Raw genomic sequence first — 18,699 nt, forward strand, 5'->3', positions numbered from 1 at the left:
GTATGTTTCTGGCCAACATGGAGCACCATTTGGGAGAGAGGGAGAGGGAGAGGGAGAGGGAGAGGGAGAGGGAGAGAAAGGGGGGGAAGACAAGACAGAGAGAGAGACAGAGACAGAGAGAGAGAGAGAGAGAGAGAGAGAGAGAGAGACAGACAGACAGACAGACACGGAGGGAAGGAAGGACAATATGAGTATGTGTACACCTGCACTTGCAATCAGAAGCCAATGGAGGTCAATCCTGCGTGCCATTTCACAGGAGTGGGTTTAGGAGATGATTTTATAGGGATTTTCCCAGAGTTAGGCTTGGTGGACAAGGGTGGGCTGGGCCTGTTGTGTAGCTGCCCCGTAAGCCCAGGTTTACTTCTGTTCTCCTCCCTCTAGTGTTGGGGTGGCACACACTACCATGCCTGACTGTGGCTGGAGGCTAAGGACTGAACTCGGCTTCAGGCTTTCATAGCAAGCATTTCCCCAGCCCCTTACACACATGGTAGCATCCCATTTCTTTACTGGCACACATCCAGTCTGACATGATCTCTCTTAAAGAGATCATCTAATGGCCTTGCTCCTTTGTCTCTGTCCCCTCGGTTCCCGACAGCTGCTTCTATGCTTGTCAAGGTAACCCTTAAGCCCGAAGCCCCCCTGAGTACAGTTTTGCACTACACTTACTAGTGAATCTCTAGCTCTCCAAGCTATGTTTGACCTAATCTTTTCTTGGCCCTGCAACCAAATTACTAAGGCATACCTCTTAATACCAGAAAGGTCCTGTGAAAGAACAGGGTTGAATTTTTACTTAGTTTTCCTCCTCATAAAAGCGCCTGTCTCTGTGATGACCTCACAGTCTTAGGACTGTGATGGAATAATAGTTGTCTGTTTAGAAACAGAACAGAAGAGAATAGAAGACTATGCAAGTCCTGCTCCCTCATCAAAGGCTGGAAGATGTTTAATATTCAGCTGTAATATAAATGCTATACAGAATGTTTTAAAAATGAAGGAAATCAACTGTATTCCTCCAAAACTACTGCAATAAAAATTCCTTCATTTTAAGAAGCGTCACAGTAACATTTTAATGGTCCATGAAATGAATACCTGAGACGCCCAGCCTGTGAGAGTCTCAGGCTGACAGCCAGGGGACTGGGACACTGGATGTTCTTGGCCCAGGGTGTTTTCTCTGTAATGTTGCCCAAGTTAGCAACATTCCTAATTCTAAAATCTTTTTGTACTCCCTTCCCACCTATTTTGGGGTTGGGGGTGGGGTGGGGAAGTTCAGGCTATGGACTAGTTCTGTTCTTAAAAAGAGAGAGAGAGAAAGGATTTTGCCATGTTGCCCGAGCTTGTCCTGAGTTCCTGGGTTTGAGTGATCTTACTGCTTCAGCCCCCCAAATGGCAGGAAATAAACGCTATACCCAAATGCTTCCAGTGTCTGCTTCCTCCTTCTAGAAGTTGACTAGAGCTGGAAGGCAGAAGGATCTCTCATCAATAGGTTTCCATCTTCCAACTGGGTTATGCAACCTGCTACACATTTTAAGGATTTCATAAATCCTTTCATATTATGTCTTGTGAGAAACACTGAAACAAAGCACTGTATATATTAAAAGTGCTTCAATAATTTTTTAAATGTCTTTAACACCTACCTGCCGCTCCAGGTCCTGAATTCTTTTGGCATCAAGAGCTCTCTCCTTTGAGCGTAGCCTCTGCTGATTTGCTGGGCTCCCAGACTCAGTTTTCAGTTTCTCAATCTGTTCACAAAGGAAGAGGTGGGAAAGTAAGAAGTATATTTATAGCAACAGGAAAGCCCAAAAGTGTGTGTGCGGGGAGAGGTATAGTGTTAATTCACTAATTAACTCCATACCAGACACTAATTGAGCTATTCCTTTTTCCAAGTGTCTCTGAGGTGCAGCACTGGCTGCTTGAAATGGGGGCAAACAAGAAGCTGGGTCGGTGCACTTGTAGAAACAGATGGCTGAGAAGCTTAACCAAGTAAACCGACAAGAAAATCACCTGACAGAGACCTAAGTGCTAGCAACAGAACACTGCTTACTGAAGGCAGAGCAGGTTCAGGGTGCAGGGAATGAGCTGAGGGTGGAAACCTGAGCTGGTGTGATGGAGGAAGAGACTGAGGCATGTGAAAACGCAGGGACAAGGCAGCAGGCGGCCTGAGTGTGGAGATGCTGTGTGGCTAGGGAGTCAACTCAGCGAGGGCACAGAGGAGGCTCTGAGGCCCCTCTGGGTCAGGTTGTGATAAATGGCTGGCACTTATCTAGAGTCTACCTAAAAAGACATCATCTAAAGTCAAACCAAACCCAAACTAGCTATGAATCCAGACCTGAAGAGGCAGGGTGGGAGCTGAGGATACAGCGCAGTGGCAGAGCAGTGCACAGCGCAGTGAGGGAGCCGGGACAGCAAGTTCCCTGAGTGACAGCACAGCACACTGTCTGGGTGCAAACGTACCTCTAGTTTCAGCCTCTCAGTTTCTTCATTGGCCTCTCTGAGTCGGGCTGCGTCTTTATCCAGAAGCTCCTGATTTTCAGCGTACCACTGTAACCGCTTTTGTAGACGACTGACTTCCTGCTTATGTGTTTCTTCTAAAATCTTTATTTCATATAATTTTTCACCTACATGATAAAATGGCTTAATAACCTGACAGTAATTTTTCAAAATACAGTAATAACAAAATTGCTCTTATTATGAATAAAAATGCATATCTAGTGAAAGCATTATGAAGAAACAAAAGGCAAAAACAATTGATGTATTGATCAGAATCTAGCTGAGTCTTTTAATAACAGAGCCAAGAGACTCTGTTAATAAAATAATCCAAATCTACTTCATAGCAAGGACGAATGGCTTGAAATGTGTGATTATTTCCCACTGACTTATTATGAAAACCAAGCTGTTTTCAGGGGAAAATGAATAGATTTAAGGAATAATAAAAATAAGGAATGTCTATAGTTACAAATAAAAATGTATTATTATAGCTAACAGAAATTTACATGAAAAAGGTTATTGACCTTTCAAGATTAATTCTTGAAAACAGCTTTTACTCTGCGCTTTAGAGATTAGAAAGGAACATCATATTCTCCTGCGCTCAAGGACGGCTCTTTGTATAGCTTTTACACTGGAGCTGAAGGTACTGTGGACAGAAGACTGACTCTGGTGTAAAGCTCCCCTGACCTTCCCAGCCTCGTGCTGGAGGCACACAGAGCCCCCCTCCACTCCTCTACTTCCAAATCACACTGTCAGGGGGGGCTCCAAAGCCATCCTTCTCCCAAACGCTTGGTGTGTGTTCCATGCCCCTTCCCTGATCCCATTAAATGCTGTTCATCCCGATCTTTCTCCTGGAATTTCTCTTAGTGGATGCTACGCCAGGTTTCCTTTAATTTCCTAGAAAATATTGTAGTGTTGTACGTTTATGGGGCAAATACTTCAGAGCATGTTTTAGCCCTGCCTTCAGGAAGCTCTCAGTCAGGCTAACACCACAGGCCTCTGAACAATTCAACACAAAGCTATACATCCAATTAACGTATGATTCTCCCTTGACGTTGCAACTGTTCTTGTTAAAAATAAGAAGTGTATATCATCTTACATTTGAAAATGTTTCAAAGACTACAAGTTACTTATAGGGTAAGTATTTTAATGATACCACTTGCTTTCTATTACTTGAACTCAGGCTTAGATCAACCAGAGAACAGAGACAGTGCCCACCTGTGGTATAGGCGATTTGATCTTTGGCTTGGTCCCTCTCCCTCTTCACTCTTTCCAAGTCCACTTCAAGAGCTTGTTTGTCTTGCTTCAGTCTTTTGATGTCTTCCATCAGATGGTTTTTTTCTTTCTTGATAGTTGAAGGAACATAAAAATAGGTTACTTCCAAACCAATAAATAAATCATGGGATATTTTCTCCTTCACTCAACCCATCAAAAATACTGACATGAATGTTTCCTAAATTTCAGGTCACATTTTAATCTAAAAGGGACAGAGGGTGCTCTATTCCTGGACCATTGTAACTTCCCAGTCTGTAGGGTTGAGTCCAGTCTTCTCAGCACTCCAGTGGAGACTCCCCTCTATTATCCTCAGGTGTTCTTTTTTACTGACGGTCAGTAACCCTTCCCCTGCATTGCTGCAAGAACTTCACAATAAGTAAGCCCTTCTCCCTTTCAGCCCCTCAGCCTGCTCTCACAGAAGCTAGCAGGACCAGTCGTACTCCTCCAGTTGGACCCTCTGGTGGTTCTTCTCTCAGGGTGAGCCACAAATCTTTATCCATGACTTTCTAAATCACACAACTCAGTCTTGACTATGGCTAAACACAGCACTAGAAATCTGTTCCCTCCAGTTATCGATGCCTCCTTACCCTTCTGCCAGGTTGCCTGTCCCTTCAGGTCATGACTGCTCAAAAGAAGACCCAGGAAGACCTTGCCTGGCCACTTTCTCTGAAAATGCAAGCTTTCCTTTCACCTCCAAGCACAGCTGCATTTTCTCCTTAGCACTCCCTACTTGACCTATTACTATTCACCTAAAAGCAGGATTTTACTTTTATTTTCTGATAACGATGACTATTATTTTAAAGACAGGTTCTCACTATGTAAGCCTGGCTGACCTAGAACTCACTAGGCAGATCAGGTTGGACTCCAACTCACAGAGATGCATTTACCTATGCCTCCCAGCACCTGGGATTAAACGTGTGTGCCACCATGCCTGGCTTACTTTGATAACTCTTGTATCATAATTACATAAAGGGTTAAACATGGCAAGAGAGGCTAAGGGGCTGAGGAAATGGCTCAGTGGTTGAGAGTACTTGCTGCTCTTCTGGAGGATCCAGACTTGATTCCCAGCATCCACATGGTGGCTTACACCATCTCTAACTCTACTTCAGGGATCTGATGCTTTCTTCTGGCTTCCGCATGCACCAGGCATGTGTATGGTACATAGACACAAGCAGACAAAGCACCCATGCACATATGAATAATTTAAAAAACAAAATGAATCCCCAAATACCTTGTACTCTACACTTCGGTCAATACTTGGGCTATGCTCACTCTTCTGGTTTGCAAAATTCATAACCTTCTGAGAGCAGAAAGTGGTCTCAACCACTGAGCCATCTCTTCAGCCCCTTAACCTTTATTTTAATGTTCAACCCTTTTATGCAATTATGATACAAGACTTATTGAAATCAGCCAGGTATGGTGGCACACAACTTTAATCCCAGAGTTCAGTTTGTAGCAAGGAAGGATTCCTAGTAATCCCTTCAATGCCCACACAAGCTTGCACCTGTTTTATACAGCACGGATCTGTGTACTGACTCCTCTCACTACTTACAGTATAAGCACATGGCAATCGTTCTTTGTAGGTATAACATTTTTGTACACTGTGTAAAGTTTACCCTTGAGTCACTCAAATGCTGATTTCTCTGCCCTCACATCTGTTCCACTCTAGACATGGCGCTGTAATGCTTATGTCAAGAATCTCCTGTCTCAAGTTTGTGTAAACAATTCTCGTCACCTATTCTCTGCTTTGTCGATCAAAAGCTGATACTCAGTGGCTAGGCAGAAGACAGAATAGGGCAGGACTCTGCCAGTCAGGGGAAGGAGAGAAAGAGGAAGAGAGATACAGATTAAAAGAACAAAAGGAGTTCATAAGAGCTCAGCAGAAGCATGGAAGGCTCTAAATACAAGTATTATGGAGATCTTGGCTGGAAGCTAGTCACATTAGCTTAAGTGATTAAGACAGATCAATTGACTGCCCAAGTATTGAGGTGAAGCTTGAAAGTGAACCTTGGTTTCTGTGTCATTATTGGGAACTAGCTAGGATAAAGAAAAACAGCTGCCATATTAATTTAATAATTAATTATATTAAAATTAGCATTTACAACTCTACACTTGCACACACATGCACACACAGACGCGTGCGCACACAGACTCGTGCACACACACGCACGCGCGCGCGCGCGCACACACACACACACACACACACACACACACACACAAATACAACAGAACCTAAAATTGCTGAAGAAAGTCTTGGACTCAGTAATAAAACTACAAGTTCTCACAAATGTAGTATACTATTTTATGATTTAAAGTTAAGTCTCACAAAAGAAAACAAATTATTCATAAAACAGCATATAATTTTGGATTTTATAGATACCTTAGACTCATTTCATTAAACACTGTGTAACATCTGTGATCCATGGATATCTTTTCAGAGGGGCTATGAGCTTCAACATCTCAGTACCTTTCTGCACTAACCACTGTTTAACCTCTCTGACTTAGACATGCTGTTCAGTAGTGTCTACTATGATTATGTCAGAATTTGAAGTGTCACTGAGGTCAGCCACACTCAGTGGTTAGATGGATGTCCACTCTAGGTGTGCCAAATGCAGGGACAGAGACCACCACATGTCAGCATGGTATGTGAGGGGGTTCTGCCCAGAAAATATGACTTTCTCTCCCCTGTGAGTCACTGGGCACACAATAAAAGCTTTAAATCTCTGAAGAAAGTAATAGACACTAGAAAATGGCAAGATGTCCCACACTCATGGGTTGGTGGAATTAATAAAGTGGGTCTGACTATTTGAAATACAGTACATGTGCGCCCCAGATGCAGTGCCTCTCATATGGCTCTGTATGATAAATACCTGAGGAGAGGCTGTACTGTAGAGTGTGGGCCATTTAAACCACTTTCCAAGGTTTTCTGTGCATTAAAGTCACATGAATACTAAATGCTAATCTTAGATACTTTTTAATTTTCAAGTGTTTAAAATATATTGTTTATATATTTATTATAAACATATTTTTTAACAATACTGAAATTTATATGATGACCTCAATAGTTAAAGTACTAATTCAACTTACCTGTGCTGCCCGTAATTCTGCTAGAAGATCTGTAAAACTCTGGTTTTTGGTAGGTTCTATATTTTCAACTGCTTGAGGCAGAAAATGATTTTTGTGCATCTGTTCTCTGATTTAAAAGAGAAAGATTTTCTTTTTTAAAAAACAAGGTACTCCTTTTAATACAAAATACGTTACTGAACTCAAACTATATGGATCACTAGAAATGTCAGAGGAGGAGGCTTGAGGAAATGCTTTCACTTTTCACTTTAGAAGAATAGAAACACTAAGATTTTAGTTTAATTGAAATTTACAAACATTGTTTCTAAGTCTCAGAGAAATGAAATGTCTCAGAAAATGTGATGTTTTTCTAGAGCTTCCTGTGCACTCCTGGTCTCACTGTTGCTACCTCCTATCTTCTGACAAACACAAACCCCAATGTAACACATGGAAACAAACAAAACCAATACACAGCTGACCTCAGATTAAATGTTTAGATAATTTTTCAATAAATCTATATAATATAGCCTTATGTTCTAAATACATCATTTAAGTAGATTATTTTATCATGGGAGTTCATTTAGTTTGGGATTCTGGAGTACTTTCTAGAAGCCAGTGGTGGCGATGTTTTATCTATCCAGTATCTAACACAGTCGCATGTAGTTCAAGGAGGTCTCTAAGCTGCTATGTGGCTGAGGACGACCTCCTGAGAGCTGTGATTACAGATGTGTGTCATTGAGCCTACAGCATGTGGCACTGGGGACAGAACCAGGACTCTGCCAACTGAGTTGTAGCTCCAGTTCAGACTGGATCTGTGCCAGAGATCTTTACACACAGCACCTGGAAAGAAGACCTAATCGTTTTCAAAAGTCGAATCAGCACACCTGCCTTGGGGCCACAGTGACCAGGAGAAAGGGACAATAAAACACAGACCCACACACTCTCTGCAGTCAGGTGAGATCATAACCTTCTCATCCTCTCCTTTTCCTATTTTTCTACAATTATTCTTTCTTTTTCTTTCCAGAATTATCCCACAGTGCTTCTGTTTCTACAGAACCAAAGGCCAAGGTGACACCGTGCTGCTTACTTTTGTGTGATTGATCAAATCACTGCGTGGGGAATACTTAATCATTTTAGGTTTATCTATGGACAAAGACAAATGCTCTATTTTCAGTTTCTTAAAAGCAATGACAAAAATCACATGTGGGTATACTAGATACCAATTACTAAAAGAAAAAATCCCCCCCCTCTACACACACACACACACACACACACACACACACACACACACACACACACACACAATCAGTGTACAAATGAAAACAGAAAGATGCAAAAGTACCATTTTAAAGAAAAACCCACATTATTAATATAACATGCTTAGAGACAGTTAAGTGTAAAAATGTCAAAAGAACTTACTTTAAAGAGGCCAACTCACTAAATAAATTCTGATTTTCTTTAAACATCCGCTCTTCATTTTTCTTATTTTGTTCCTGAAGATCTTTTACTTGACTATATAACCTTTCATTTTCCTTTTTAAAAACAGAAACATGGATTTTAGTTAAAAATTGCAGTATAACATAAAATGAAATGTTAATAGAAAATCACTTAAGTGGTCTTTAAAATTTCCGGTGGGCTGCTCTGGTGCTGTTTGTATTTTGATGCCTGGGATGAAGAGCGGATCTGTACTCAGGTGACTTCACCAGGACCTTCTGCCTGTTTTCACTTGTAAATAAAGGTTAGCGACACCTACGACTGGGCGGGGAAGGTGGAGCGGAGAAGTTCTAGAGAGGGGGGGACCACGGAGGAGGAAGAGGAGCACAGAGGAGGAAGAGCGTGAGGAGGAGGAGGGGGGAGGAGGAAGAGGAATAAGAAGAGGAAGAGGGGAGGGGGGAGGAAGAAGAGGAGGGGAAGAAAGATGGAGCTGAAGCACGTGGCCCCGAGAGACCACAAGTTACAAGGGATCTCCTGGCTGGGGAATGGAGCAGAGCAGGGGTGAAAAGATACAAAATTACCGTAAACTGAAGGGTCTAATGGCTAAGGAGTATAGTAAACTGAACTGCACGAGTATAAATGTACAAAAGAGAGTGGAGATGGAGTCAACATATCCTATCACCTATGTACTGAGCTAAGGGTGAGAGAGCCCTGTGGGACTATAGACTCAATTCCGGTTAGGCCAGAAGGGGATTCTAACAGCGAGGTAATTAGATATGGAACAGATGAATCTGTGATTAGATGTTATTAGACTTACTGAACTCACTTTACATTTGCTAAAAACTAAGAGCTTTATAGGTGATAGCAAAACCTCTGGATTTCCTCAGCATGTGTGGACGAGTGCCTGGCAGATGGCGGGTCAACACACACAGAACTTAAGAATGCCTTCTGAGGTGACAGCAGACATACTTAAGCGTCTGTGAAATCTTCAACAGCCCTCTCTGTACGGCAGGATGAGACAGGGACGAAGAGTCTGAATGAGCTCACTAAACCGTGGCAGCGTGTGCCGCCAGCACACTCAGAGCAGCAGTGTGACAATGCTTTCTCCCAACCCACTCTGGGTGACATAGAATGGCTCGGAACTCAGACTATAGTTGTAATGAAGAAAGTGATGAGGTGGGGGACAAGCGGGGAGAAACAGGACAGAAAGGGAGGCAGAGGAGGAGGGTACGTCTTAAACCTGTCCAGGTTTTCCCTCCTTGTGAAGACAGAAGGGTGAGAGGGACTGCACATGGCTTCACAGCAAACATTAATGTTAAGACTTAAAACTAGGCTTTTATTTAACCCAGAACTGATGCTCTTAGGTGCTTTAATCTGGCTAATAAGAAACGTGCATGACAACTGGCAAGACAGTGCATGTCTGCACCTAAGACTTGGGAGGTGGATCACAACCTTGAGGCCCATCTGGATGATAAGTGAGTCCCAGGGCACAGGAGGGAGTGTGGGAGGAGGAGAGGGGACAAAAGGTGTGTTGGGGGGAAGCCATTAGTCAAATTATTACTTTACTTATATCTGAATGTTACATGACCACAGCAGTATTTTAATATGCCTTATTTTTATAATGTTGCCAAACCTGTTGGTAGCCTTGAAGAAGTGTCTCTTGTTCTTGTATCTCTTTTTGAATTTGTTTCAGTTTCTCTTCAGTGAGAGGATCAGATGTTTCTCCAAATTGTAGCCACCTCTGTTTTCTGCTTGTTTCTTCAAAGCTACTTAACTTTAAGAAAATGGAGGGATTGTTTTATTCGCAGAGAAAACGAAGAAGTGAGGAAGATAAAGGGGTTCTCAGACCCAAAGCGTCCCCCTTAGTGCCCAAACTGGGAAGTGCTATGGCCACACTAGCAGTCACGCTAGACACATTTTCTGGGGAGAGAAGAGACTCAGAGACATACAGTGGCACACTGATTCTACACCTTCTCGTGCTGTTCTTGCTAAAAGCCTCACTTCTCTGCAGGTCATAATGAACTCTTGGATGTGGTTTTAAAAGAACACTGACATAGGAAAATCACCCAAATGAGCCAGTTTTCCTTTTCCTCTTTCCAGTTCACTCTTTTGTAAGGAGAGAACCAAGAATGAAGTCTGCATTTTATGTGGCAAATACATCAAGTCAACAGCTCCAGACACCAAGGATGACAAGGAATTTAGTAAGAAGCACTTTTTTTTTTTAAATAAATAAAAAGGAAAACCAGAACAGAACGGTGCGTTTGTTACCTTGGCTTGAAGAATGTAATTTTCTTGGTTCAGTTTGAAGAGCTCTCTCTCCTGCTGCCTCTTTAGGCTTTCCACTGTGTTCTCCAACTCCTTCTCCTTCTCAGAGAACGTCATTTTAATTTGCTCGATTAGCGCTTGGGCGCCCCTCCATTTTTCCTCAGCGTCCTGAGCTCTTTTCAACATTAGTAATTCTTTTTCTCTGTTCCCACCATAGGATCCCAAAGTCTCCTTTCAAAAAACAAAACCAAAAAAAAACCCAAAAAACCATTGCTTCATTACACTAGTTGTACCTTTAAGATTAGAACACAAACTGAAAAAAAGACTGGAAATTACATGGTTAATGTTCCACTACAAAGAAACAGTAAGAGCGATGTGCAATGTGAATACAGAAGAGAAATGTCATATTTTATTTGTGTATATTAATCAACTTCAATTATGATATTTTCTTATATATAGTGTATAATTAACACATACTTTATAATCCTTTTAAAATAATTGTAAGATATAAAAATTATAAATGTTAAGATGAACTTCAATACCTACAGTCTGTAGCTGAACAAAGGAATCATCTGAGGGGTCTTCAGGCCTCTTAGGTGTAGCTGGGCTGCCTTCACGGTGAGGGGATGGTTTGTTCAAAGCTGCAGGCTTGATGAGCTTTGTTCCAGATAGTATTTCTAAATATTGCAGACGACAGAAGAAAACGTCACAAATACAGGGTTAGAAGTGCATCTGGCAGTGATGGACAGTAAGTAAGAGGACAGGCAATGGGAAGGTAAAATGACCGCCACAAGCTGAGAGCACCACAGTCCTCTCACTGCACCCCCAGAAGCCACCCACAGCCAACATCTACTTTTGACCCAAGACACTTGGAATGACAGCTGGAGCTAAATGAATGTGAGGAGACTGTGAAGCAGGGTGACTTTATCACTGTTTCAGGATGGTTACAGTAAGGATATCCTTATGATGAATCATAAGGAGGGTTGCTGGTAATTACCAATAGTTTACGGATTACGAGTACTAGTTAACTTTACTTATAACAGTGTTGTTGCCTTCTTCTATCAACCGATCATTCACCTCCATCCTTTCTCATCACCATGACGCATCTGCCTTCATTTGCAATGACTCCACCATATTCAGGCCTTGGCAAGCCCTGGGCTTTGGTTCCTTGATGCCCGTCCTCCTCAGCTGCTCACTCACCACCAATCATGCAATGACTTTCTACCCGCACTGAGCATCTGCTGGACCTGCTGCACACGGTCCCTTCCTCCCCTCTTCACTGCTAGCTAACAGCCCACGGTAGATTTCTGGGACTGAAGCAAACACAAGGGAGATCCGTATTTCCTCCCTGCAGCATCTATCCACCTGGCAGCTTGTTCTCGTTTTCTGTGCCTCCACAGTTCTTAGAACTCAGGACTGTCCACATTCCCAGGTAATGAACTCCTACTGTGCACACTAGGACACACTAGGATACAAGGCTAGGACACCGCCCTGGCAATTACGTTATCCTTCGACCTACTACACTGTCCATCCTTCTCCCTTTACTCAGTCTCTCCTAACAGCGCACATATACAGTCACCACAGCCACCAAGAGCGAAACCAAAGTTTCTTTTTTTTAAATAAATAAAAAGAGTTACTTATTTATGTACTTTATGTATTTGAGAGTGTTGTCTACATGTGTCTGTACATCAGGAGGGCATCAGATTCTATCACAGACAGTTGTGCACTGCCTTGTGAGTGCTGGCACTTAGGACCTCTGGACGAGCAGTCAGTGCTCCTAATGCTGAGTCATCTCTCCAGTTCCTTTTTTTTTTTTTAATTTAAAAATATATCTTGATACTATGTGTGTACGTGTGGTGTGTAGAGCTGTAGAGCCAGAGACCAACTTCAGGAGGCGGCTCTAGGACGAATGCCCGTTGCTAGGGTGGAGTGGCACACATCTGCGTCCACAGTGCTACTGCTCTGACCCCCGTCTCTTGGCTTCCCTCCCAGGTGAGCTTGCACCTTCGTCTTTCACAGGAACTCTCCTCCAGCACGTTCTAGTAGTTCTAGTACTTGAAGCACTAACTCTATCCCATGCGTCCCTCCTCCCATTCGATGTGCCTTTCCTGGTCAGTGACTCAGGAAAATGACCTACACTGTGGATGACCACCTGTTTGCTAAACCTGAAGGGCAGCTCTGAGTCCTGCCTCTTCCCCTGTGGGCAGCAAATGGCTCCTTGAGATACAACTTCCCTAGACTAAAGATTCTGTCAAGGTTTCTCCTGCTGACTCTGCCTGGTCTGTAGACCCTCTTGTTCTGTTTGATCTCCCACAGAGAGCTCTGCCTTTAAACATGTTTTCAATATTCTCATCACCCACTCTTCACTGCCACTGTCCTGGGTCAAATCCGTAAACTATAAACTGAAGTCATCCCAAAAGGAATATACAGTTCTTTATTATTCTCCACAAAACAAAATTAAACAATGCACTATAATATGTATCCAATTCTGTCTTGTAAAGAATATATTCTTACCTCTTTTTCTAAATTGATTTGAGGTGGGAATGGGTCTCACATTTTTAGTTTTTGTATTATCCTTGGACGTTTTCTTTTCAAGAGCTGAAAAGAACTGGAGTGGTGAACTGGGTTTGCTGTAGCCTGAGCTCCGAGCTGATGCATACAGCCCACTCTGTGGCTTTCTCCTAGGCAAAGGAGGTGCACTTCTGGCCTTCTTACATGGAACCTGTTTACTAGTGACAGGCGCCTCTTCCCCAGCACTGAGCCGGGACCTGGAAGTCTGCATATAACAAGGCAAACACTTCAGTATCAGAATGGAATCCAACTACTATTATTAATAAAAAATTAACAGATGGCAAGACTGTGATTGGCACATAATAAGGTTTGTGAAGGGCTAACTACTACAGTGAGGTCCTCTATGTAGAATTTCAGTGTTTTGAAACCTATCCTCAAGCATTAGGATAAAGCACTTCAAAGTAATAAGCTTGTAATTATGTGTCTACCGGAGTAATGAAGACATTCAGGATAATGATATTTTGAAATGACAATCAAAATAGTCTCTTTCTTTTCTCTGGTGTGAAGGTACATTAGGAATAGCTATACTTGTGATGGCTAGTGAACTGTCAACCCCACAGTCTAGCTGGGTTTGGGAGATTATCCTGCCCGTGGTGAGAAGGCTCACCAGTCCCTGACTGGAATCCTGGACTACACAGAAGGGGAGAGGACCTTTGCTGCACCTGCTCTGGTCTTTATTTCTGCTGCCTTGACTTTCCCATCACGAAGGGCTGTACCTTGAACTGTGAGCCAACAAACCCTTTTCTTCCCCCAACTCCCCCCACGCAGAGTATTTTATCACAGTAACAGTAAAGACACCAATGCAACACCTTGCCTCACTTCACAGAATTAAGATGCTTTACAGACTAGAAAGTAAAATAAAATACTGGAACCATGGGACCTATACAGCGAAAAGATAGAAACAGAGAACAATGAGATATGATTTTTGTCACGGTTGCTAATCACAATCCTGTAAAATGCCAGCTCTCCTGTGGTGCAGACTACGGGGAAGAAGAGCCATGAGCAACGCAGTGATGCAGAGGCTACAGAAACTATCCGAGTCTTACACTCGTTATTAAAAGGAAAGGAGGGAAGAAAAGGCACGAGAGAACTGTAAGGAATCACTTCTGATAGAAAGTGAAGGCTGCTTTGGTGGTTGGTACTTTGAGCTTGGAGACTGGAAGTTCTGGTGATAAGCCCCACCCACAGGAATGACAGCACCCCAGATGATGTCATCAGCCTCACTAACCTAAGCACATACATCTTACCTGGTTAGCTTTGTTGTCCTGAGGTAACAGTGAAGGATTAACAGATGTTTTCTTCCTCAGAATCTCCAGGTACATTTTGTCCAAATGCTCTTCTGTGGCTGGGCAGCTGCTGCCCACACCCTCCCCCGCTGTCCTGTGTAGAACCACACTCTCATCCTGCTCGTGGGGAAATGGGCTCACGTGCCTAGTGTCTTGAGACATGGTGTTTGTGTTCACTGTCAGGGGTAAAGAGCTCACAGACTCTGCTTCTTTACTGTCCACTGCTTTCTGAAGGCTACAGAATAAAGCAGAGCACAGTATAAACTGAAGTTACCCACCCACATTTATACACACACCTGAGTTGCGACTCCTCAAATGAAGTTACGATGTTAAATATGTCATTTACAACCCAACACACTGAAACCCAATACCAACTGCCTAGGGCACTCACAGGGTGCGACATAACTTTTTATATTTTTTTCTGTTCTTCAGAGGCAGGGTCTAATATAGCCCAGGCTGGCCTCTAACTCCCATTTTAGTAGAGGGGTGATCCTGAACTCCTGATCTTTCTTACTCTATCTTTGAGCACTGAGAATACAAGCATGTGTAATTCTGGCCAATTTCAGATAATTTTAATGTAGCACAATAATTTTTATCCACAATTTCTTATTAAATCAGCACGTGCTTGAAGTAGGGAATTTTTTTATCTCTGTAAGACTAAAGTAACTATAATTTATAACAAGAAATCATAGAGTATAAATATTAAAAAGCACAAAATAATCATAGCACAGGAAAATTTTAAAAAAAGAATCACCAGAATTTTAAAATAAATTGTTTACCACTTAATGAAGTCAAACAAATTAGATAGATATTTAAAATGTCAGAAATATGGGCTGGGGACAGCACTGCTGCTCTCATGAGGACCTGGCTGAAGTTCCCAGACCCCACAGAGTGACTCACAACTGCCTGGATCTCTAGTTCCAGGGGATTCAAATCTCTCTTCTGGCTTCCATGGGTACTAGGCAAGCATGTGGTGCACTGAGATATAAATAGGCAAAAATTCATATACATCTTTTTTTTTAAATCTAAGAAATATTATTCAAGGGATGTCCTATTTGGTTAAATACCAGTAAACCACAAGAGTTCTAAAAATAGGAATGTCTTATGATTTGTAACTGAAGAACAGTTTGAGAGGCTAGAATTTCTGTATCATGTAGACCAGCTACTCAGGAAATGTTGGAAATGCCTAAAGCACTTAAAACCAGTGGGAGAACTAACAGCTTCTTCCTGTTCACAGCAGCGGAAGCTGGACAGATGCTAAACTGAAGTCTTTCCTGTCCTTGCTGGGTACCAGTGAGGCTGCATTCCTTGCTCCCTTGCATTGACATGGGGCCATTTATTAGTCCTGGCCATTAGAATTTGAGTGCTGGGACGAGTGGGCATTAGGTATCAGAAAACTGATGGCAGAGGCTAGAGAGAGGTAATTATGTTCTGTGCAAAACACTTGCTCATCTGTCAGCCTCGGCGTCACGTGAGGCAGACTACATGACACACATGAAGTAGGAAGAGAAATAGGAATAAGCAGAAGGCTAGAGCAGACATAATGATTCGAAATGCTGGTTATTACTGTCTATGTCTGGATATTACAAGAAACCAGATGAACTCAGGACAGAATGGCTCTTCTAGGGGACTGACAAGAAAAGACCTACTGGGGTTTCTCTTCATGTGTAGACATCAGCAATAGGGCTCACCCTGGGAAGATGGTATGAGAAAGAGAATTCCATTAGATTTTTCAGTTCAAAGACTGCTGGAGAGTCTCTCACAAGAGCCATATATCCTGTGTGCTCTTCACACGGGGCTACTGTTCCAGAGGGTCAGGAACCAAACACCTTAAGTAGATTTAAAATTTTATCTAGCGCAGAACTTTGAATCTAACATGGAGCCAGACGGACCGGAAGCCTCACTGACCCAGGAGTGACTGAGAGATAAGCGATGAACAATCACTAATGATCTGAAATGTGCCAACGGCTGTATTGACATTCCTGAAATATTGTTCCTTGGATCATGTAGCTAGCTATATTTGTTTTCATTTTTTTTGCTATGTTTATTCTACTTTTTTTCTTGTGGTATATATACTTAACATAAAATTTTCCATCTTTACTATCTAAGTGTACATTTCAGTGGTAAAACATTATGTTCATTATGTTGAACGGACTCTGCGGCCTCCATACCCATACTCTGATTTTGTGAAGCTGAAATTATAAGCACCAAAGCTCCCCTCCTCCCCTCACCAAGCTACTGCCGCAGCTCTTGCCTTTCTTCTTTTTGTCATATGACTTTCGAATATTTCATGTACTTCAAACACACAGGGGCATATGGTGGTTGTTTTCTTCATGGCTGACTTACTCCCCTTAGTACAACGTCTTTGTGATGTGTAGTTTTATGTCAACTAGACAGAAGCTAAAATCATCCAAAAGGAAGGAACAACAATTAAGGAAATGTTTCTGTAAGATGGGGCTGTAGGCAAGCCTGTAGGGAATTTTCTTAATTAATAATTGATAGAAGATATGACGCTGCCATCCCTGGGCTGGTGGTCCTGGGTTCTATAGGAAAAGAGGCTGAGAAAGCCATGTAAACAGCAGTCCTCCATGACCTCTGTATCTGCTCCTACCTCAAGTTTCCTGACCTGTTTGAGCTCCTGTCCTGACTTCCTTTGGTGATGAACAGCAATGTGGAAGTTTAAGCTAAAAAAAACCCTTTCCTCCCCAAGTTGCTTTTGGCCATGGTGTTTCATTACAGTAACAGTAAGCCTAATCAAGACAATCCTCAAAGTTCCATTACCGTAGATACCAGAAAACGATTGATAGTGGTGAGGAAGGAGGGACTAGGACCTTTGTGCACTCCTGGTGGAAATGTCAACCAGTACAGCTGCTGTGTTTCACAAAGAGTAAAAGCAGATCCAGCATGGTCCACAAATTCCCTTTGTGGGTATATACCTGGGATAACCCAAAGCAAGTCTGCTCTAGAAAACGTATTTGTTTGCAGGTTTTAAACCAATGTAGAAATGTATGTTTTAGAATTTACATCATTAAAATAATTTTACAAGATGTCTAAGAAAAGCTTCTGCAACCTTACAGCAATGAGTGGCGGGCTCTGCTCTGCAGATGCTGACTGGCACATAGCTCCGTGTGAGAGCAGATATGACATTGGAGGGGGCAGATTTTAGCCTAAGCTTCCCTGTGTCATTTTCCTCTCAATTACGTAAGTATGGAACAAGGCCAAGAAATCCCAAGCAGATTTACCCAATGAGAACATGGCAAAAAAAGCAGGGGCTCAAAATGTATCTGGAAGCACAAACAAGATGGGGACTGGATGGTTTCATGGAAATGTTTCAGGGAACGAGAGACTGGACAATACAGGTGGCTAGCACATGGACTGCCTGGGTGCTCTGATTATGGACAGATGACCTTGGACAGTTAGTTTATACTCAGACCCCAGTTTCCTTGTCTGTGAACCATGGAAAACAATGGACTATATCCAGAGCTGCTGATGGGCTGAAGCAATGCACATAAAGACTGTGCAGTTCTTGTCTACCGCTGGCATGTGAGGTCTGGTAAGTGTCAGTGCCATCACCGCTGCGCTCTAGTTAGGGCCCATTAGATCAGTTTTCTTTGAGGGAAGAGGCTGAAGACGCCTGCTGGTCTGTTGTAAGGCTGTGAGGGGGAGGATATGTACTGTAAATGCTACGTGAATGCAAACCTGTCTGCAGCAGGTTCCTGTGACTGTCACTCTGCCCTGGTGTATGACAGATCTCTGCGCACTCTGCACTACACACTGGAGCTGCAGGATTTCCAGAGTCTATTTCTCCCGTGACCTCAGAGCTCTCCCTGGTATGATGGACAGCTGGAGACTAAGTCAGAACTGATTAATAAAATAGAAAACCAATGAGTCACATAAATATACAATTAATTTCCCCCTCATGGTGAATCGACTATCCACTCAAAGTTGAGGAATCATATTTTCGGTGCAAACATTAGGACTAATTAATGGCACTAACTTTCCTAGTACTTCCTTTTCTCTTAGCACTAGGAGAATTTTGATGAAGACAGCAGTGGCTCCTGGGTAGATGCAAGCAAACCTGTATTTTTCACTAATCATTCACTAGGAATGATTCCACAGAATAGATGCCTGTAAGTTCCCTGTGAAAAAGTCAGAAGCAAAACAGTAAACACCACTCAGCTAGGCAACCACCCTGCACAGCACAGGGTACTGCTCAACCTCTTACCTGACAGGCTGCAAGTCAAAACCCCTGATCCCATAGGAATCTATCCTGATAGGCTTCATCAGCTCCTCTACTGTGGGAAGATCTAAGAGGGAAGAAAAG

At 42.6% G+C, this 18,699-nt stretch overlaps 1 protein-coding gene across 3 annotated transcripts in view; it reads right to left on the reverse strand.

The window, feature by feature from the left end:
* Cep162 (centrosomal protein 162) overlaps window positions 1–18,699 on the reverse strand; it is a 58,464-nt gene that overhangs the window by 17,926 nt on the left and 21,839 nt on the right. For all 3 annotated transcript variants that reach the window (XM_087561226.1, XM_087561225.1, NM_001277060.1), the window contains 11 exon segments: window positions 18,601–18,682; window positions 14,337–14,610; window positions 13,033–13,294; window positions 11,065–11,195; window positions 10,522–10,749; window positions 9,887–10,027; window positions 8,239–8,351; window positions 6,844–6,949; window positions 3,700–3,826; window positions 2,449–2,612; window positions 1,632–1,736 (listed from right to left, as the gene is read on the reverse strand). In XM_087561226.1, the coding sequence (XP_087417352.1) occupies window positions 1,632–1,736; window positions 2,449–2,612; window positions 3,700–3,826; window positions 6,844–6,949; window positions 8,239–8,351; window positions 9,887–10,027; window positions 10,522–10,749; window positions 11,065–11,195; window positions 13,033–13,294; window positions 14,337–14,610; window positions 18,601–18,682 (1,733 nt within the window).

The sequence above is a fragment of the Rattus norvegicus genome, chromosome 8, assembly GCF_021556685.1.
Source record: "Rattus norvegicus strain SHRSP/BbbUtx chromosome 8, alternate assembly SHRSP_T2T, whole genome shotgun sequence".
Lineage (NCBI taxonomy): Eukaryota > Metazoa > Chordata > Mammalia > Rodentia > Muridae > Rattus > Rattus norvegicus.